Below are 22,478 nucleotides of genomic sequence, written 5' to 3'. Positions count from 1 at the left end.
CTGCTTCACATTTTCTTTTAATAAGAAAATTCCAAATTGTTTGCATAGTCAACTTACACACAGCTCTGACACACACACGTACCCCACCAGACATGCCACCAGGGGTAATTTCACAGTCTCCAAATCCCAAACAATTCAAGAAAACGTACAATATTATAGAGCCATTATTTCATGGAACTCCCTTCCACCTCATATTGCTCAAATTAACAGCAAACCTGGTTTAAAAAAAACAGATAAAGCAACACCTCACGCCACAACGCCTCTCCCCTAATTTACTTAGATAGTGTGTGCCTTTTTTAAATTGATGTCCTTGAGCTGTTCTTGTCTATTAATGTTCTGTATTATGTCATGTTTGATGTTTTGTGTGGACCCCAGGAAGAGTAGCTGCTGCTTTCGTAATAGCTAATGGGGATTCCAATAAAATACCAAATACCAAGCATTCACACCTGATTCAAATAATCAGGTAGGGCTGATCCTAGATCTGTGGCTACAGGCTACTTTTACCTGCAGCTGTATTCCAATAGACCAACATGCAAGGAAAGAGAAAAGTCACATTAGCATAGTTAGTTCCATTAGTTGACTATTACATCAAACAGGACACCTTTTTATTATTTTTGACCTTTTTTGTCTCCCCAGTTCAGAACTGAGCCTGAGTGGGGAAAGTGGGGTCCTGAGAGCCAGATGGCCTGTGGAGTGCTAGGAGTCAGTCTACTGAGATGGCGCTCTCTGTCCATCCCACTCCAACACAGCCCCGTTAGAATCTCTCTCCTCAACACTGTCTCCTCAGGCATCTCTCCTCAACACTCTCGCTACAGGCCTACATTTTACTATCTCTGCCCTTGGTTTGTTAAGCGCATCAGCTGCAGTCGAAGAACATCACCTGTCTGGAAAGCACATCATCAGCTCCAAGAACAATCCCAGGCAGCACATGTATAACAGAGTGACAAATGCAGTAATTAGATGGTTAGGACATTTGTGACTCATAGCTCAAGGCAGGAGAGACTTTTCACAGCTTTCATAGCTTGACAAGTAGGACTAATACAGTAGCTTTCATGCGGGAAGTAATCGGATGGATTTCTGAGAAACTGGTTTGAACTGTGTGATGTAGACTGGAGTTATAGAGGATTTCAGAGCATGTGGCATAGACTTATTATAACATGCTGGAGTTATAATGCATGATTACCGCTCTGAATAAAATACAATGATATTCAGATTGAAAAAGGCAATCATACGTGCACACAGCGAGCAGCCAGCCGTCTGCATTCACACACCTAGCTACAAACATACACAAATTGAGAGAAATAAACGACACATACGGAGTGAAAAGTTGCAAGAAAATCAACAGTAGTGGCAAATCAGACAACAACAAAAACAACAGCAACAAAAACGTCCCTCTTTCGGCTGAAAATCATTCTGGTGTTGCCATGGTGAGGGGGTCCTGTGCTTGAATATAACTGTGACAATGACATCATCCCATTCAAACATAGCCTAGCATTTAGGATGGGTGTCATGGGCTGAATAATACCCTGAGGAAACATAATGGGATTCTGCTTAAACACTTAGTGTTGATCCTTTTTAGATGGACCATAGAGAGTGGCTGGAGTCTAGCCAGTGCCGAGGGGCACTCTGTTTCTGCATCAGACAGCTCTATGGTCAGTCCTTCATTTGTAAGTCGGGAGGTGCCCGAACAAAGAGTGAACTTGAGAGGTACCAGAACTGATTAAAAAAATCCCCTTTATAATAAAGCATTGCATGCATATCATAGCATTTGCGTAATGGCATATAGCAGTAGAAGTTACAGACGTTGCACACATGGGGAACTTTTTAGTAACCTAGGGGCTGGGAAAAATGTGGCCTTTTATAAACGCATTTCATGCAATTCTACATCATTTTACATGTCCGAAGACTTTGGCAGAATCTTTTTTAATATTGCACATATGATCGAAAAGGCAGGCTACTTTGACTCTGACAAACTGAGAATCTGAGATACATTAAAACGACCTTGAATCCATCAATAGCATAGGCCTAGGTGTGTGGAGACATATTGTAGGCTACAACTCTGTTTGTAGGCGGGGACCTTAATGAGGATGAACTTATAGTCCTAAACATGCTTTCCGGTTTCACTGACTCACCCAGTGAAGTGCAGCTCACCCGCCTGTGATGGCTGATGCGTTCGGGCCATAAGCCTATATTTCGCTCTTGTTTTACTTTGTAAAACAATATTTGGAAGTTGATGAAATATTTTGGTAGCCTACAGGATAGTCTTTTCAGCTGGAGACATTTGCTTTCAAACCTGTGTTTTTCCTTGATTATATTTGAAATATTGCGAAAGGCCTGTTTTGTCTGCTTGTTCACTGACAGATTTGCCGCATGATCCCAACTGTAGGCTATGTCATGTTATTGGGCTACACAAAATCCACAGCTGTGGAGGCTCCTCAGAGGAGGAAGGGGAGGACCATCCTCCTCAGCGAATTTCATAAAAATCTAAATAGTGAAACATTAAAAAAAAGATATACTAAATATATTCACATCACCAAATAATTGATTAAAACACACTGTTTTGCAATGAAGGTCTGCAGTAGCCTCAGCAGTACTCTGTAGGGTAGCACCATGGTATAGCCTGAGGGCAACTAGCTTCTGTCTTCCTCTGGGTACATTGACTTCAATACAAAACCTAGGAGGCTCATGGTTCTCACCCCCTTCCATGTACTTACACAGTAATTATGACAACTTCCGGAGCACGTCCTCAAACCTATCAGAGCTCTTGCAGCATGAACTGACATGTTGTCCACCCAATCAAAGGATCAGAGAATGAATCTACTACTGAAAGCATTAGCTACAGCTAGCTAGCACTGCAGTGCATAAAATGTGGCGAGTAGTTGACTCAAAGAGAGAGAAAAACAATAGTTGAACAAATTAATTTCTTCCAAAATTAAGGAGAAGCGAGAGCGAGAAAGAGAGAGCTAGCTATATTTGGTTGTATTTTTTAAACTTTCACTTAGCTAGAAAATGCTGCTAGCTAGTTTAGCCTAGTTAAACACCCGACACAAACAGAGAGGGATGCTATGTTAGCTAGCTGGCTATGACTATCCAACACTGGAACTCTTTTAAGTCAAGGTAAGCTTTTGGTTTTATTAATTTATTGCCACTGGGACACACCAGTGTGGCTGCTAAACTGCTTTCTGACTGTAAATTGTACTGCATGACTGTAGCGGGTTTACTAACGCATTAGTTCTAGTAGTTTTGATAGTAGATTTGATTTCTAGTTGACTATGACGTGACAACTACAGTATGTAGAATGTGTGCAGCGGTTAGCATTCATGATATGAAGGTTTGGCTTGGAAAGGTTTTTTCGCCTGCTCACAGACAGCTGATATGTTGTGCACTGAAGTTCACAAGCAATGGGAAAAGGTGAGAGAAGAGCGTGTAGATAGTTGTGAGAAGGAATTATATATACAACGAGCAAAGTGATCATGCTGTTTTTATGTGGCTGCTATGAAAGTGAACTGTTTGCGTGTGATCAGGGATGTATTCATTCCGCCGATTCTGTTGAAAAACGTTTCTAAAACGGAAGCAAACAGAAGAAAACGGGGATAAACATACCTGAAGAGTGTTCAATAGAAACTCTCATTTGCAACTGTTGGACTAATAATTACACCCTAGATCAGCTAGATGCAGGCAAGAGTGTTCAAGGCAGTATTTAATGTGTCACTGTCTGTCACCTTGAATCCTCCAAATTCTCTCGACCTGTGCAGCAACGTTTTAAACTTTTATTCATAGCAACGTTTTAAACTTTTATTCATAGCAACCTCATGATGGGTATAGGGAAAATTAGAGTATCATGTAGTAGCCTAAACCTATCAATGTTACATTAAGCTGGGTGAATGGAATATGAATGACAGTCATCCAATATGCTGTAAAAGGCCATGCTCATAAAATTATAATTCTCCTTCATCTTAAATGGCACCGACCTCCACTGATCCACAGCTAGGCAATTTTTTAAAAGAAGCTATTGATCCTCCATGGCTAAATTATGGGCATTTTCATGGTGTAGTATGCTATTCTAAATGATTTCATTTATTTCTGAACAGACGGCAGTTATTCTATAACTTTGGAAAATGTATTTCAATTTATCATGGGTGTTGCAAGCAGTTCCTCCAGAACCCTTCACACGGCTATGATTCTATAAATAAATAAATGATGAAGTGCAACGCTGGAGAGATGAGAGTTGCAGGCTCAGGTCTATCAGAGCATCATAGAAAGGGAATCTCATTCTATTTCTGTAAGAGATACAGGCGCGCTACTCACACAGCTATGGCCACGCTTTGGTCTCAAACATAGTTACAATGTTACGCAAACTATAAACCCGGGCCTAGCCAACCTGACTCAACTCTTAGAATATCAGGCCCGGGCAGCAAATCTACTTTTTCACATTACGTTTTCTTTTGGGGGCGGGGGGTACCGGATCCGGCCACATAGGTTCCGGAACGAAACAGTCCAAAAATGAAGCAGTCTATGGTCATTGTCGATGGTCAATATCAGAGGTGTCGTAACCATTGAAACTGAGCAGCCACTTACCCCCTCACTTTCATACAATAGTTTCAAGACATATGATGACATGGTTACAGCACACACACACGAACACACACACACACCACTTCAGGAGCTGCTGTGTGCAATGCTGTGCGAGCATAAATGCTAAAGTTAATTTGCAATTCAGAAGAGTAGGTCAAGCATGTGGTTGTGGCATTTAAGCAACAGGTGGTTGCCCACAAGATAAAATTAATATCAGTGGAGAACTAGATATGGATCTTATGTCCACCTACCAAAATTCTAACCTGAATACCACAATACTGATAGCCAGGTCAAATGGCCTAGGAGGACAAAAAGCAAATCAGATGGCTCTAAACAGAAAGTATTTAACCTGAGACCTACTGGTGCTGTTGAGAATGGATTGTGATGTGTAAAGTGCATTTGGAAAGTATTGAGATCCCTTTTTCACTTTTCCACATTTTGTTATGTAACTGTTACGGTTGTCCAAAGGAGTAGACCAAGGTGCAGCGTGGTAAGTGTTCATCCTGATATTTATTTTAACTCAGAACACTTAAACAAAATAATAAACAATGGTAAACAACCGTCACGTCTTGCAGGCTTTACAGAGCAGTACAAAAATAAGATCCCACAACTCAAGGAGGAAAAAAGGGCTGCCTAAATATGGTTCCCAATCAGAGACAATGATAGACAGCTGCCTCTGATTGGAAACCATACCTGGCCAAAACATAGAAATATAAATACATAGAATGCCCAACCCATATCACACCCTGACCTAACTAAACAGAGAAAAACGGCTCTCAGGTCAGGGCGTGACAGTACCCCCCCCCCCAAAGGTGCGGACTCCCGGCCGCAAACCTGAACCAATAGGGGAGGGTCCGGGTGGGCATCTATACTTGGCGGCTCTGGTTCGGGGCGTAGCCCCCACTCCGCCTGCTGATCCCCCCTCTTCTGTGTCGCCGGAGGAACCAGACCGTGGATCATCACCGGAGGCTCTGAACTGCCGTCCGCAGCTGAAGACTCCGGGCTGCAGGCCGCCGCTGGAGACTCCGGGCTGCAGGCCGCCGCTGGAGACTCCGGGCTGCAGGCCGCCGCTGGAGGCTCCGGGCTGCAGGCCGCCGCTGGAGGCTCCGGGCTGCAGGCCGTCGCTGGAGGCTCCGGACTGGGGAGCATCGCTGGAGGCTCCGGACTGGGGAGCGTCGCTGGAGGCTCCGGACTGGAGAGCGTCGCTGAAGGCTCCGCGCCATGGATCATCACTACAAGTTCCGCGCCATGGATCACCACTGGAGGCTTTTTGCCATGATCATCACTGGAGGCTCCAGGCCATGGATTATCACTGGAGGCTTCGTGCCATGGATTATCACTGGAGGCTCCGGGCCATGGATCATCCCTACAGGCTTCTTGCCATGGATTATCCCTACAGGCTCCGGGCCATGGATTATCACTGGAGGCTTCGTGCCATGGATCATCCCTACAGGCTCCGGGCCATGGATCATCACTGGAGGCTTCGTGCCATGGATCATCACTGGAGGCTCCGGACCATGGATTATCACTTGAGGCTTCGTGCCATGGATCATCACTGGAGGCTTCGTGCCATGGATCATCACTGGAGGCTTCGGACCATAGATCATCACTGGAGGCTTCCTACGTGGAGCTGGAACCGGTCTCACCGGACTGGGGAGATGCACAGGAGACTGGGTGCACAGAGCAGGCACAGGGTATACTGGGCCGTGGAGGCGCACTGGAGCGGAGCGCTGGCACAGGACAAACTGGTTTGTGCTGGTGAACGGGGGGTGCCGTGCGTAGAGCTGGCGCAGGATAACCTGGGCCGAAGAGACGCACTGGAGACCAGGAACGCTGAGCCGGCACAATTCTTCCTGGCTTACTGCCAACTCTACCACGGCAACTGTGGGAAGCTTGCACCGAGCGCACTGGGCTGTAGCTGCGCACTGGTGACACAGGATCTCCTCCCAAGTCCAGTCCTCCTGACCACGCTGCTTGGTCCGTCACGTAAACGACCGTCACGTCTTCCAGGCTTTACAGAGCAGTACAAAAATAAGATCTCACAACTCAAGGAGGGAAAAAGGGCTGCCTAAGTATGGTTCCCAATCAGAGACAACGATAGACAGCTGCCTCTGATTGGAAACCATACCTGGCCAAAACATAGAAATATAAATACATAGAATGCCCACCCCATATCACACCCTGACCTAACTAAACAGAGAAAAACGGCTCTCTCAGGTCAGGGCGTGACAGTAACAGCCTTATTCTAAAATGGTTTAAATAAATACAAATACTCATCAATCTACAAACAATACCCCACAATGACAAAGTGAAAACAGGTTTTTAGAAAGGTTTGTAAATGTATTAAAAATACAAAACAAAAATACTTTATTTACATAAGTATTCAGACCCTTTGTTATGAGACTTGAAGTTGAGCTTTGGTGCATCCTGTTTCCACTGATCATCCTTGAGATGTTTCTACAACTTGATTGGAGTCCACCTGAACCCGATGGTCCCTCTGACAGGGCTCCAGAGTTCCTCTGTGGAGATGGGAGAACCAAGATTCTCTGGTCTGATGAAAACAAGATTGAACTCTTTGGCCTGAATGCCAAGTGTCACATCTGGAGGAAACCAGGCACTGCTCATCACCTGGCCAATACCACCCCCATGGTGAAGCATAGTGGTGGCAGCATCATGCTGTGGGGGAATATTTCAGCGGCAGGAACTAGGAGACTCGTCAGGATCGAGGGAAAGATGAACGAAGCAAAGTACAGAGAGATCCTTGATGAAAACCTGCTCCAGAGCAATCAGGACCTCAGACTGGGGCGAAGGTTCACCTTCCAACAGGAATACGACCCTAAGCACACAGCCAAGACAACGCAGGAGTGGCTTCGGGACAAGTCTCTGAATGTCCTTGAGTGGCCCAGCCAGAGCCCAGACTTGAACCCGATCTAACATCTCTGGAGAGACCTGAAAATAGCTGTGCAGTGATGCTCTCCATCCAACCTGACAGAGATCAGCAGAGAAGAATGGGAGAAACTCCCCAAATACAGGTGTGTCAAGCTTGTAGCATCATACCCAAGAAGACTCAAGGCTGTAATCACTGCCAAAGGTGCTTCAACAAAGTACTGAGTAAAGGGTCTGAATACTTATGTAAATGTATTTATCTCAGTTTCTTTTTTTTTTACATTTGCAAAAATGTCATTATGGTTTATTGTGTGTAGATTGTGGGGGGGAAACAATGTAATACATTTTAGAATAAGGTAACAAAATGTGGAAAATTGAAGTAGTCTGAATACTTTCAGAATGCATGGTATAACTGAAAGTTGAGCCAACGTTACAGGAAAACAAATTATCAATGAGAAGAAACTGACTACACCGATGAAGTGTCTTCACAGACATTTTCAATCTATCCTTTGCCAGTCTGTTATCCCAAAACGTTTAAGCTGACCACCATTGTCCCTGTTCCAAGGTAACCTGCCTAAATTACTATAGCCCTGTAGCACTCACATCTATAATTATGAAGTGCTTTGAAAGGCTGACACACATCAACACCATCATCCCAGACACTCTAGATCCACTCCAATTCGCATATCGCCCCAACTGATCCACAGATGATGCAATCTCAATTGCACTTCACACTGCCCTCTCCCACCTGGACAAGAGGGGAAATAACTATGTGAGAATGCTGTTCATAGACTACAGCTCATTCAACACCATAGATCCTGGGCTTCCTGATGGGCCGGCCCCAGGTGGTGAGAGCATACGGTTTATGAAATGGTACAAAAAACTACACTTGATTCAACATTTTTTTTTTTCAATTTAAATGATTATATAAAATTATTGCCACTGCTCAAAAAAATAAAGGGAACACTTAAACAACACATCCTAGATCTGAATGAAAGAAATAATCTTATTAAATACTTTTTTCTTTACATAGTTGAATGTGCTGACAACAAAATCACACAAAAATAATCAATGGAAATCCAATTTTTCAACCCATGGAGGTCTGGATTTGGAGTCACACTCAAAATTAAAGTGGAAAACCACACTACAGGCTGATCCAACTTTGATGTAATGTCCTTAAAACAAGTCAAAATGAGGCTCAGTAGTGTGTGTGGCCTCCACGTGCCGGTATGACCTCCCTACAACGCCTGGGCATGCTCCTGATGAGGTGGCGGATGGTCTCCTGAGGGATCTCCTCCCAGACCTGGACTAAAGCATCCGCCAACTCCTGGACAGTCTGTGGTGCAACGTGGCGTTGGTGGATGGAGCGAGACATGATGTCCCAGATGTGCTCAATTGGATTCAGGTCTGGGGAACGAGCGGGCCAGTCCATAGCATCAATGCCTTCCTCTTGCAGGAACTGCTGACACACTCCAGCCACATGAGGTCTAGCATTGTCTTGCATTAGGAGGAACCCAGGGCCAACCGCACCAGCATATGGTCTCACAAGGGGTCTGAGGATCTCATCTTGGTACCTAATGGCAGTCAGGCTACCTCTGGCGAGCACATGGAGGGCTGTGCGGCCCCCCAAAGAAATGCCACCCCACACCATGACTGACCCACCGCCAAACCGGTCATGCTGGAGGATGTTGCAGGCAGCAGAACGTTCTCCACGGCGTCTCCAGACTCTGTCATGTCTGTCACGTGCTCAGTGTGAACCTGCTTTCATCTGTGAAGAGCACAGGGCGCCAGTGGCGAATTTGCCAATCTTGGTGTTCTCTGGCAAATGCCAAACGTCCTGCACGGTGTTGGGCTGTAAGCACAACCCCCACCTGTGGACGTCAGGCCCTCATACCACCCTCATGGAGTCTGTTTCTGACCGTTTGAGCAGACACATGCACATTTGTGGCCTGCTGGAGGTCATTTTGCAGGGCTCTGGCAGTGCTTCTCCTGCTCCTCCTTGCACAAAGGCGGAGGTAGCGGTCCTGCTGCTGGGTTGTTGCCCTCCTACGGCCTCCTCCACATCTCCTGATGTACTGGCCTGTCTCCTGGTAGCGCCTCCATGCTCTGGACACTACGCTGACAGACACAGCAAACCTTCTTGCCACAGCTCGCATTGATGTGCCATCCTGGATGAGCTGCACTACCTGAGCCACTTGTGTGGGTTGTAGACTCCGTCTCATACTACCACTAGAGTGAAAGCACCGCCAGCATTCAAAAGTGACCAAAACATCAGCCAGGAAGCATAGGAACTGAGAAGTGGTCTGTGGTCCCCACCTGCAGAACCACTCCTTTATTGGGGGTGTCTTGCTAATTGCCTATAATTTCCATCTGTTGTCTATTCCATTTGCACAACAGCATGTGAAATTTATTGTCAATCAGTGTTGCTTCCTAAGTGGACAGTTTGATTTCACAAAAGTGTGATTGACTTGGAGTTACATTGTGTTGTTTAAGTGTTCCTTTATTTTTTTGAGCAGTGTATATATATATATGGGGCATACAACAATCTCAGCTCCGTCGATTTTGCTGCGAAGAGACAGAATCAATAGATCATTTATTTTGGTATTGTCCCTATGTAGCTCGTTTCTGGTCACAGGTTCAGGAATGGTTAGAAAATCACAACATGCACTTAAAATGAACTTTACAAATAGCAGTGTTGGGCGATCTGGAAAGCCATAGTCAGATAATAAATAATATAATAATACTCGTAGGAAAGGTTTTCATCTTTTGCTCACAATCTGTGGATACTGTACGATTAGAAAGGTTCAAGAATGTTGTAAAACATCACAGCACAATTGAAAAACATCTGGCACATGGAAACCAAACAAGGGTGGTCTATGGTGATAGGTGAGATGGGCTGAGAGTGGCTGAAGGTTAAGATTAAAGAGCTGATGTTTGGTAAAGTATTATTGTTATGTGACTGCTTTATATAAAAGTACCATGTACTGTATGTAAAATGTGTATGTAAAATGTATATATATATGTAGCAAAAAAGCTACAAAAACGAAAAGATATTTGTTCTCCGAAGAGTGGAGGGGTTAATAATAACAATAACATTTAAATTAAAAAACATATCCGCAACGCTGACTCGCATCACGGTGGCCCCTTAGTCCCCTCCTGTACTCCCTGTTCACCCACGACTGCGTGGCCTAATCACTGACGGCAATGAGTCAGTCTACAGGGAGGAGGTCAGAGACTTAGCAGTGTGGTGCCAGGACAACAACTTCTTCCTCACTGTCAGTAAGACCAATAGGCTGATCGTGGACTACAGGAGAAAGAGGGGAGAGCACGGCCCCATCCACATCGAAGGGGCTGTTGTGGAGCGGGTCGAGACTTGAGAGCTTCAAGTTCCTTGGTGTCCACATCACTAAGGACCTAACATGGTCCGCACAGTCGTGAATAGGGCACGGCAGCGCCTCTTCCTCCTCAGAAGGCTGAAAAGATTTGGTATGGGCCCTCGGATCCTCAAAAAGTTCTACAACTGCACCATCGAGAACATTGACTGGCTGCATCACAGCTTGGTATGGCAAATGCACCACACTTGACTGCAAAGATCTACAGAAGGTGGTGCGGAGAGCCCAGTACATCACTGGGGCCGAGCTTCCTGCCATCCAGGACCTCTATATCAGGCTGTCTCAGAGCAAAGCCACCGAAGCCATAGTATGTTCACTCTGCTACCGTCCGGCAAATGATACCAGAGCATCGAGACAGCTAAATAGACACAATGCTAAATAGTCAATTAATGGTAACCGAACTATCTGCAACTGACTCTATCTTGTAAATGAATCTACGCACACTCACTAGACTATATATATCAATCAATCAAATGTATTTATAAAGCCCTTTTTACATCTGCAGATGTTACAAAGTGCTTTAATGCAGACGTAGAAGCACAAATCATATACACACTCACTTACACACACAAAACCCACACCCATTCACATACACTTCATACGCACACATATAACACACACACATAGGCTTACATACACATTACACGCAAACACTTTTACACTCATCATTTGCTGCTGCTACTCTGTTCTTTATTTTACTCGTATTATTATTTATCCTGATGCCTAGTCACTTTACCCTGCTTTAATGTACATACAGTTGTACATACAGTATCTTTTTGGCTTCCCGAGTGGCGCAGCGGTCTAAGGCACTACAGATCCGGGTTTGATCCCAGGCTGTATCACAACCGGCCGTGCTCAAGAGTCCAATAGGGCTGCCATGCCCAGCGTCATCCGGGTTAGGGGAGGGTTTGGCAGGGGGGCTTTACAAGTAGGCCGTCATTGTAAATAAGAATTTGTTCTTAATTGACTTGCCTAGTTAAATAAAGGTAAAATATTAATAAATAAAATGTACCTCAAATACCACGTACCTCTGCACATTGACCTAGTACTCCCTTTATATAGCTCCATTCTCGTGTATTTTATTCCTCGTGTTACTACTGTTGAGAAGAGCTCTTAAGTAAGCATTTCACGGTAAAGTCTACACAAGTTGTATTCTGCGCATGTGACAAATACAATTTGATTTGAACAGAGGGTTAAACTGGCAAACTATTATTTTCATTTACGACCACTAGATGTCCCTGTAGTAGCGCCAGAGGACCCACAACACACACATACACACGCACACACACTTGAACGTTAAACCTGAACTCTGTGATTTAACATTTTGTTTCTCACAGCCGAGAAAGTTTATTCTGCCTAGTCTTTTATTTCCCCATATACAATTGTAGTAGCACTGATTAAAGCTGGAGGCCTTAATTGAAACAATTACAAAGCATTTACCCCTCCTCTGTTTTGGTCAAAAGCTGAAAAACATGAAGTATGTGGTAGCCCACAGTTGTGCCTGAATAATTGTGTTATCTGGCATGGGCCTGTAGAAATGTAACCACTCTCAAATTCATCAAAAGAGCAATGGATGCAAGGACTGACCATCCATATCAAAGTTATAGTTGTAACCATGTTTTGGAACTATACAGTTTGTTTACATTTACATTGTTTACAAACATTGGGAGTAAAAAATATATATTTGGGGTTCTGATGGGGAACGACAGTTGAACCAAGCTCATGATGCATTTATTTATAAGTTATATTATTCAAGAATCAATTGGTACAAAATAATGTATTTATAAGTGTCTAATGTATGTAGCAACTAAGGATTCTAGCTTTAAATTAAATATGTAAAATGGGATGAGTATTTTTGTCAATACTAGGTTCATTTGTTTGGCTAAACCGGTAAAAAACTGTTTTTCTTCCAAATAGCCGTCGCCTATGTAGGCTACATGGTATATCTGTAAACAATAACTCTTTGAGCCGATGTCAATAGTTGTTGAATACGCTTGTTAATGTAGTAGAAAACCACATTTTATCGCTTGAAATTTACGGTAAGTAGCTTGTGTTTTTTGTTGCACAGTCGTCACGAATACTTTAGAGCAGGGTTAGACGTCAATTTCTATATTTGGTGATGGACGGAACCTCATTTGCATTTTACACCCACCTCGGTTTTCCACGATGTGAACCAATCACATCGCACGGGGAGCGCTGTGTATGGTTTTTCTGTGAATTTCATTGGTTAAAATGCCAATCACTCAAAACTTGCAATTAAGTGACATCACATATTCTGTCCCTTGATAAAAAAGAAGCCACAAGCTGTAGTGCGAGCACAGACAACTTGGAAGTGGCACTTGAGCGAAAAATAACATCAAACGCCACTTCCAATCGAACAAATATTTTGGATAAATAATGCTGATTGTTACTTTGGCTAGAGCCAACTTGTTGCTTTGATATCACTGCTTCTGACTTGAAGATTCATTTTTGCTGAAGGATTCGTCCAGGACTCGCATAGCTACTTCCGCTATAGCTAGCTAACGTTACTTCGGTTTCATACTGCATTACTGTCAAACTCTTTTATTTCCTACGAGCTGAAATAAAAATTTTGCTGGCAAAATGAACCAAGGATACTCATCTAGAGGTGAAATGGGCCCCGAAGTAACGGCCGCTGCGACGTTTGTTTCCAGGTTATTGAGAACAAGGGGCTTCCTGAGTGAACACCAACTTCATGATTTCAGAGATTGTCTTCAACAGTCATTATCAGGTAATTTGGTTGGCTTTTCCTGTAATAAAAAAAAAAAAACGTTTGGCTACGAACTAGTTATTGTGGAAATGGCTGCATAGTGTTTTGGCTAGTTAGTTGACTAACGGTAGCCTAGCTAACGTTAGCTAGTCTTGGCTTTGTCTGTTCCAACTGACAGTCAAATCGAACTACTTTTTTAATCTGATCGACGTTAGTCAGCAAAAGTATCTAATATATATATATATTTATTAGGTAATGCTGGGGGGGAGACAACGAACATGTAATTCGACACATTTTTAAAATAATTTTGCAAGTCAGCAAATTAGCTTAATTTAGCATAATGTCTCGAGCTGATTGTAGTAGGCCCAAATTCATTAGCTGGTGCTTTGTTTTCAAAGCAACAAGTTAAGTTGACTCTTCTAGTTTCGTGCCTTCATTCTGATCATTCTCTCTTCACAGAGCACTACCAGAACCACTGGTTCCCAGACAGACCACAGAAGGGCTCTGGCTACCGCTGCATCCGAATGAACCATGAAATGGACCCAATTATTGGCAGGGCTGCTGGTCGGATCGGACTTACTAGCGATCAGCTCTTCGCCCTCCTTCCCCGGGAGCTGACCCTCTGGGTGGACCCCTTTGAGGTCTCTTACCGCATCGGTGAGGATGGCTCCATATGTGTCCTCTATGAAGCAGCGGCCCCAGCGCCAGCAGCAGCACCAAGCCCCGACCCCACACAAAACTGCAAGAATCAATTTCTGATCGGTGGCCGCACTAGCCCCCCGAAGAACTACCTGATGACCGTCTCGAGTTAGTGCGGAACCAGGCATTACCTCGACTGGCTACGTGAACAGCGTCAGTGTGAAGCCCGTCGACCACCCACAGTGATTATTTTTCTACTTACATTTCGCAGCATTTACCCCTTTTTTTTAAATGTGAGTTTTCTTAAAGCACTGGGTATTTGTTGTAGTGTTTCTGTTGGGTTAGCTTTTTTTTGTATTTTGTTTGACTACCAGCCCATTGGCTCTTTTTGCACTACAGAGACTCAGTATGTAGTGTGCTTCTGTCCTGTGGTCTTGGCACACTACAATCAAGCCAGGACTCAAAGTGTAAACAAAACGATTCTGGGATTCTGATGTTAGTATCTCATGGTGCAATAGTAAAAGTACTTCACACCATTGCCACTTCTCACAAATGTATACTAAAGCAATCATAACTGGAGAGTTAAGTATTTGTTCAGGTACCCATACATTTCCAAGATGAACTTTTTAAAAATATGTTTCTGTGTAATTTGGTGTACTGCTGGTTTGTAATCTTACAGGGCCTCTTTTAACCTACCTGTGCCCTGAAATCAAAGACTCAAGACAACGTCTGACATCCTAGTTGAAAAAGAGCTGCCTCTAACAGGTTATACTACCTTAACATGACAATGTCTGCCCAAATCCCTTTGCGTTGAATATTGCTGCCAAACTTTATATCTTGGCTCCTTTTGTGCAATAGTCAGAGTATTCAGAGCAACTGGAGTTTGGCTAAATCTCTCAACAAATAGTCAACTAATTTCAATCCTCTTGGATCCTAGTTGAGAAAGATTTGACTTTTTAATCTAAAATAGCTTTACTTTCAACATGTTCAAAAAGTGGTTGGTTTTAATATTGATCACTATTGTGAATGTTTTTCCTATGTGAATCTGTCACTTTGACAAGTGTTCCCTGTTATTCTCCCCTGGGTAGTTTGCCTTTGTGTATAAGCTGTGAGGTGGTTGGTTGGCGTCATATTAACGTCTATCACTGCCAGGTAGCGTGATGCTCTCAGCCCTCTGTAGTGTACTCTCCCTACCGAGCTGTTGAGCAGCTCACCATTGTTTACTGTTCTAGACGGGAAAGATGTAGAGTTTAAGCTATTTGAAGCACAGTATGCATTTAATGTACATTTAAAAAAAGATGTGCATATCTAGATACTTGTACAGTTTGTCAATTTTATTACAATAAACCTTTATGAATTCAGATTCTCTTGCTGTGGTCTGTTCAATTTGCATTATAGTTTATCCTTTCACTGGTAGCCCATTCTAAGTAATCTCTTCCTGTTGTAACTTGAGAGAATCTGAACTCCACTTATGCCATATTCTACATAAATGCCCCCAGCCTCTACGCTTGAAACCCATGAGTAGATCTGACAGGATTGGATAATTGTTGTCCATAACTCCTATGAGCTCCTATCCCGACTCCATGTTTGCATTGGACCAATCTGATCTATTTATCTATATGCAGGGTTTATATGAATGGTGCACTGTCACTCATTCATGTGTTCACTCTCTCAGGATCAGGCTTGTCTGTGCCTCAGAGCTGGTTTGGCTTGTCACTAAGGGCACACGTGTCTTGACATGCCCTACACCAGCCACAGAAGAGGGAGGACCTATCAGCAGGTACACTGTCCTGTTGTATCAGTTCTGTCCTGGGAGAATGTGTGAAGTTACATTTAGTAAACCCTCCCTGCAAGTGTTTGCAGTCTTTTCTGCAAATAAACCTTTCAAAGATGGTGTTTGTGAACTTACACATTTGTTAGTAAGCGGATGTATTGATTCAGCAATCCTACCTTCCAGGCCTACTCTGCTTGAGCCTTAACAGACAGCAGGTCAAACGCTGTTGGAAATAATTCAACCCACCCACTAGACCTACACAGACAGTGATGTGTTTAGGTATGACTAGCCTAAGTGCCCTTAGCAGACTAAACTCCACTCCATGGTGAAGGAAGTTTTATGAACTTCACTGACGACTTGGGGCCGAGACCAGGCTGTGTGGAGTCTAGCAACGATTCGCCCAAGATCAATACTTAACATTTCAATTATGAAACGCCCACCTTTGTCCTCTGTAGTTGCCTGCCTTTGTTTGCTGACATTCATACTATTTCAATAAAAGTTAATCAAATACATCCACTGACTTTCCATGTTGAGATTCAATAATTCAATAGGCACACGCACATTTGTGCTGAGTTGCCATCTTAGAGCAACAGCAAGGAGCAAACTGTTGGTTGTATTTGAAACTTCCTTCACTGTGGAGTTTAGTCTGCTAAGATGCCCTCAGGTTGGTTCACTTGACAGGACCCCGAACAGCTTCTACCCCCAAGCCATAAGTTATTTTATTTAACCTTTAACTAGGCAAGTCAGTTAAGAACAAATTATTATTTACAATGATGGCCTATAAGACAGTTAACTAGTTAACCAAATATACTATTTAGCAATCTGGATTAACCCTTCTTGCACAAACTTTTTTTTGACTCGTTACACGCTGCTGCTACTGTTATCTATCCAGTTGCCTAGTCACATTTATTCATAGTTATAACTACATACAGTATCTACCTCAATTAGTTCGTACCCCTGCACATCGACTTGGTACTGGTACCCCATGCATTGTCCAAGCTACCCGTTGTGTATTTAACTTTTATTATTATGTGTTATTACTTTTTAAATTATTTCAAATTTGTTTCTCTCTGCGTTGTTGGGTAGGGCCGTAAGTACGCATTTCGCTGTTAGCCTCAACCTGTTGTTTACGAAGCATGTGACAAAAGATTTGATTTGTGTGTGTGTGGGGGTAAATACAAAAATATAAACCAAGAGTTCTCAATTTAACCTCATTCTTTAATTATTATTTATTTATTTCTCAAATTTTCTGCATATTAATATACTTCTCTGTCAATGGGTAATATGCGTATATACAAAAGGATGTTGACACTAGCATTTGCAAACATGCTGATGTCATTGACATTGCGATAGAGTCAGATCTGCCTCTGTGTGCCAATGTCACTGAGTTAAGAGTACAAACCTGAGGACATCTCTAGCTGTTTTTCCTTTCTAAAACCACGCTATCATTATGAATGCTACTATACTATGAACTACTATATTTGCTGTGTATGTGCCTGTTAACCAACAAGACTCAACAATAAAAAATGTATTTAAAAAAGAAACCAAAAGGAATATGAGGGTGTGTTTGTGTCTGGTTCCCTATAGCTTCTTCTTGGCCACACAACTCCCAAAATACAGGTGTGCCAAGCTTGTAGAGTCATACCGAAGAAGACTCGAGGCTGTAATCTCTGCAAAAGGTGCTTCAACAAAGTACTGAGTCAAGGGTCAGAATACTTATGTAAATATATTTCAGTTTATTTTTAGTAAATTTGCAAATATTTCTAAAAACCTGTTTTTGCTTCGTCATTATGGGGTATTGTGTGTAGATTGTTGAGGGAAAACGATTTAATCCATTTTAGAATAAGGCTGCAAGGTAACAAATGTGGAAAAAGTCAAGGGGTCCGAATAGTTTCTGAATGCACTGCAAATATCAGTATCCCAGTGGCCAGTAACTTAGCCACTGACTAGCCAGTAAGCTTGCTAATTATTGCGATCAACTTTTCCTGTAAATATATTAGCTACATTCTTGAATAATGCAACCAAACTACACTCTTGAATATTGCAACAATTCACATGCATGTGTAGACAATCAAGGGTTTATTTTCTCATCCAAACACACATTAAATGTAGCTACAGTGGGGAGAACAAGTATTTGATACACTGCCGATTTTGCAGGTTATCCTACTTACAAAGCATGTAGAGGTCTGTCATTTTTATCATAGGTACACTTCAACTGTGAGAGACGGAATCTAAAACAAAAATCCAGAAAATCACATTGTATGATTTTTAAGTAATTAATTAGCATTTTATTGCATGACATATGTATTTGATACATCAGAAAAGCAGAACTTAATATTTGGTACAGAAACAATTACAGAGATCATACGTTTCCTGTAGTTCTTGACCAGGTTTGCACACACTGCAGCAGGGATTTTGGCCCACTCCTCCATACAGACCTTCTCCAGATCCTTCAGGTTTCGGGGCTGTCGCTGGGCAATATGGACTTTCAGCTCCCTCCAAAGATTTTCTATTGGGTTCAGGTCTGGAGACTAGCTAGGCCACTCCAGGACCTTGAGATGCTTCTTACGAAGCCACTCCTTAGTTGCCCTGGATGTGTGTTTCGGGTCGTTCTCATGCTGGAAGACCCAGCCCCGACCCATCTTCAATGCTCTTACTGAGGGAAGGAGGTTGTTGGCCAAGATCTCGCGATACATGGCCCCATCCATCCTCCCCTCAATACGGTGCAGTCGTCTTGTCCCCTTTGCAGAAAAGCATCCCCAAAGAATGATGTTTCCACCTCCATGCTTCACGGTTGGGATGGTGTTCTTGGGGTTGTACTCATCCTTCTTCTTCCTCCAAACACGGCGAGTGGAGTTTAGACCAAAAAGCTCTATTCTGTCTCATCAGACCACATGACCATCTCCCATTCCTCCTCTGGATCATCCAGATGGTCATTGGCAAACTTCAGACGGGCCTCGACATGCGCTGGCTTGAGCAGGGGGACCTTGCGTGCGCTGCAGGATTTTAATCCATGACGGCGTAGTGTGTTACTAATGGTTTTCTTTGAGACTGTGGTCCCAGCTCTCTTCAGGTCATTGACCAGGTCCTGCCATGTAGTTCTGGGCTGATCCCTCACCTTCCTCATGATCATTGATGCCCCACGAGGTGAGATCTTGCATGGAGCCCAAGACCGAGGGTGATTGACCGTCATCTTGAACTTCTTCCATTTTCTAATAATTGCGCCAACAGTTGTTGCCTTCTCACCAAGCTGCTTGCCTATTGTCCTGTAGCCCATCCCAGCCTTGTGCAGGTCTACAATTTTATCCCTGATGTCCTTACTCTGGTCTTGGCCATTGTGGAGAGGTTGGAGTCTGTTTGATTGAGTGTGTGGACAGGTGTCTTTTATACAGGTAACGAGTTCAAACAGGTGCAGTTAATACAGGTAATGAGTGGAGAACAGGAGGGCTTCTTAAAGAAAAACTAACAGGTCTGTGAGAGCTGGAATTCTTACTGGTTGGTAGGTGATCAAATACTTATGTCATGCAATAAAATGCAAATGAATTACTTAAAAATCATATAATGTGATTTTCTGGATTTTTGTTTTAGATTCCGTCTCTCACAGTTCAAGTCTACCTATGATAAAAATTACAGACCTCTACATGCTTTGTAAGTAGGAAAACCTGCAAAATCGGCAGTGTATCAAATACTTGTTCTCCCCACTGTAGCTAGCAAGACATTAACACAGCTAGCTAGTAATGTAAGCATATCAAACATGAACGTTTACCCTTCTCAAACGAATATAAAAGTACAGTTTCAGCGAAGTTACCTTAGAACAAACCAGGCTTCATTTTATCAATATCATGGAAGTCATATGAGGTACAGTACCAGTCAAAAGTTTGGACATACCTTCTCATTCAATGGTTTTTCTTTATTTTGTACTGTTTTCTACATTGTAGAATAATATTGAAGACATCAAAGCTATTAAATAACATATGGAACCATGTAGCAACCAAAAAAGTATTAAACAAATCTAAATATTTTTCCTATTTTAGATTCTTCAAAGTAGCCACCCTTTGCCTTGATAACAGCTTTGCACACTCTTGGCATTCTCTCAACCAGTTACTTGAGGTAGTCACCTGGAATGCATTTCAATTAACAGCTGTGCCTTGTTAAAAGTTAATTTCTGGAATTTCTTTCCTTCTTAATGCATTTGAGCCAATCAGTAGTAGGGGTGGTATACAGAAGATAGCCTTATTTGGTAAAAGACCAAGTCCATATTATGGCAAGAACAGCTCAAAAAAGCAAAAATAAATGACAGTCCATCATTACTTTAACCTGTTAGGGCTAGGGGGCAGTATTGACACGGCCGGATAAAAAACGTACCCGATTTAATCTGGTTACTACTCCTGCCCAGTAACTAGAATATGCATATAATTATTGGCTTTGGATAGAAAACACCCTAAAGTTTCAAAAACTGTTTGAATGGTGTCTGTGAGTATAACAGAACTCAAATGGCAGGCCAAAACCTGAGAAGATTCCATGCAGGAAGTGGCCTGTCTGACAAGCTGTGTTTCATCTTGGCTCTTTTTATTGAAGACTGAGGATCTTTGCTCTAACGTGACACTTCCTACGGCTCCCATAGGCTCTCAGAGCCCGGGAAAAAGCTGAACGATATCGAGGCAGCCTCTGGCTGAAACACATTATCGCTTTTGGCAAGTGGCCGATCAGAGTACTAAGGGCTTAGGCGTGTGCCCGAGTCGACCGAATGCTTTATTTTCTTTCGTCTGTTTACCTAAACGCAGATTCCCGGTCGGAATATTATCGCTTTTTTATGAGAAAAATGGCATAAAAATAGATTTTAAACAGCGGTTGACATGCTTCGAAGTACGGTAATGGAATATTTAGAATTTTTTTGTCACGAATTGCGCCATGCTCGTCACCCTTATTTACCCTTTCGGATAGTGTCTTGAACGCACGAACAAAACGCCACTGTTTGGATATAACTATGGATTATTTTGAACCAAACCAACATTTGTTACTGAAGTAGAAGTCCTGGAGTGCATTCTGACGAAGACAGCAAAGGTAATAACATTTTTCTTATAGTAAATGTGACTTTGCTGAGTGCTAAACTTGCTGGGTGTCTAAATAGCTAGCCCTGTGATGCCGGGCTATCTACTGAGAATATTGCAAAATGTGCTTTCACCGAAAAGCTATTTTAAAATCGGACATATCGAGTGCATAGAGGAGTTCTGTATCTATAATTCTTAAAATAATTGTTATGCTTTTTGTGAACGTTTATCGTGAGTAATTTAGTACATTTTTTGTAAATTCACCGGAAGTTTGCGGGGGGTATGCTAGTTCTGAACGTCACATGCTAATGTAAAAAGCTGTTTTTTGATATAAATATGAACTTGATTGAACAAAACATGCATGTATTGTATAACATAATGTCCTAGGTGTGTCATCTGATGAAGATCATCAAAGGTTAGTGCTGCATTTAGCTGTCTTCTGGGTTTTTGTGACATTATATGCTAGCTTGAAAAATGGGTGTCTGATTATTTCTGGCTGGGTACTCTGCTGACATAATCTAATGTTTTGCTTTCGTTGTAAAGCCTTTTTGAAATCGGACAGTGTGGTTAGATTAACGAGAGTCTTGTCTTTAAAATGCTGTAAAATAGTCATATGTTTGAGAAATTGAAGTAATAGCATTTCTAAGGTATTTGAATAACGCGCCACAGGATTCCACTGGCTGTTACGTAGGTGGGACGATTTCGTCCCGCCGGCCCTAGAGAGGTTAAGACATGAAGGTCAGACAATGTGGAACATTTCAAGAACTTTGAACTATTCTTCAAGTGCAGTCGCAACAACCATCAAGTGCTATGATGAAACTGGCTCTCACGAGGACCGCCACAGGAAGGAAAATCCAGAGTTACCTCTGCTGCAGAGGATACGTTCAATAGAGTTACCAGCCTCAGAAATTGCAGGCCAAATAAATGCTTCACAGAGTTCAAGTAACAGACACATCTCAACATCAACTGTTCAGAGGACACTGCGTGAATCAAGCCTTCATGGTCGAATTGCTGTAACAAAACCACTACTAACGGACACCAATAAGAAGAAGAGACTTGCTTGGGCCAAGAAACTCGAGCAATTTACATTAGACCGGTGGAAATCTGTCCTTTGGTCTGATGAGTCCAAATTTGAGGTTTTTGGTTCCAACCGCCATGTCTTTTTGAGAGGCAGAGTAGGTGAATGGATGATCTCCACATGTGTGGTCTCCACCGTGAAGAATAAAGGAGGAGGTGTGGTGGTGTGGGGGTACTTTGCTGGTGACACTGTCAGTGATTTATTTAGAATTCAAGGCACAGTTAACCAGCATGGCTACCACAGCATTCTGCAGCGATACGCCATCCCATCTGGTTTGCGCTTAGTGGGTGTCACACCCTGATCTGTTTCACTTGTCTTTGTGATTGTCTCCACACCCCTCCAGGTGTCACCCATC

General features: G+C 42.9%; 1 protein-coding gene across 1 annotated transcript; it reads left to right on the top strand.

Annotated features, from left to right (window-relative positions):
* The first annotated feature begins 13,125 nt into the window (after positions 1–13,125).
* Positions 13,126–15,583, top strand: LOC106583494 (protein BTG2). Its single transcript, XM_014167737.3, has 2 exons — positions 13,126–13,602; positions 14,041–15,583. Exons 1-2 carry the CDS (start codon positions 13,455–13,457, stop codon positions 14,391–14,393), a joined length of 501 nt encoding a protein of 166 aa, XP_014023212.1. The 5' UTR covers positions 13,126–13,454; the 3' UTR covers positions 14,394–15,583.
* The last annotated feature ends 6,895 nt before the right edge of the window (positions 15,584–22,478 follow it).

This window comes from Salmo salar, chromosome 22 (assembly GCF_965601325.2).
Source record: "Salmo salar chromosome 22, fSalSal1, whole genome shotgun sequence".
NCBI classification, from domain to species: domain Eukaryota; kingdom Metazoa; phylum Chordata; class Actinopteri; order Salmoniformes; family Salmonidae; genus Salmo; species Salmo salar.
This window is presented reverse-complemented; position numbering and strand designations above follow the sequence as displayed.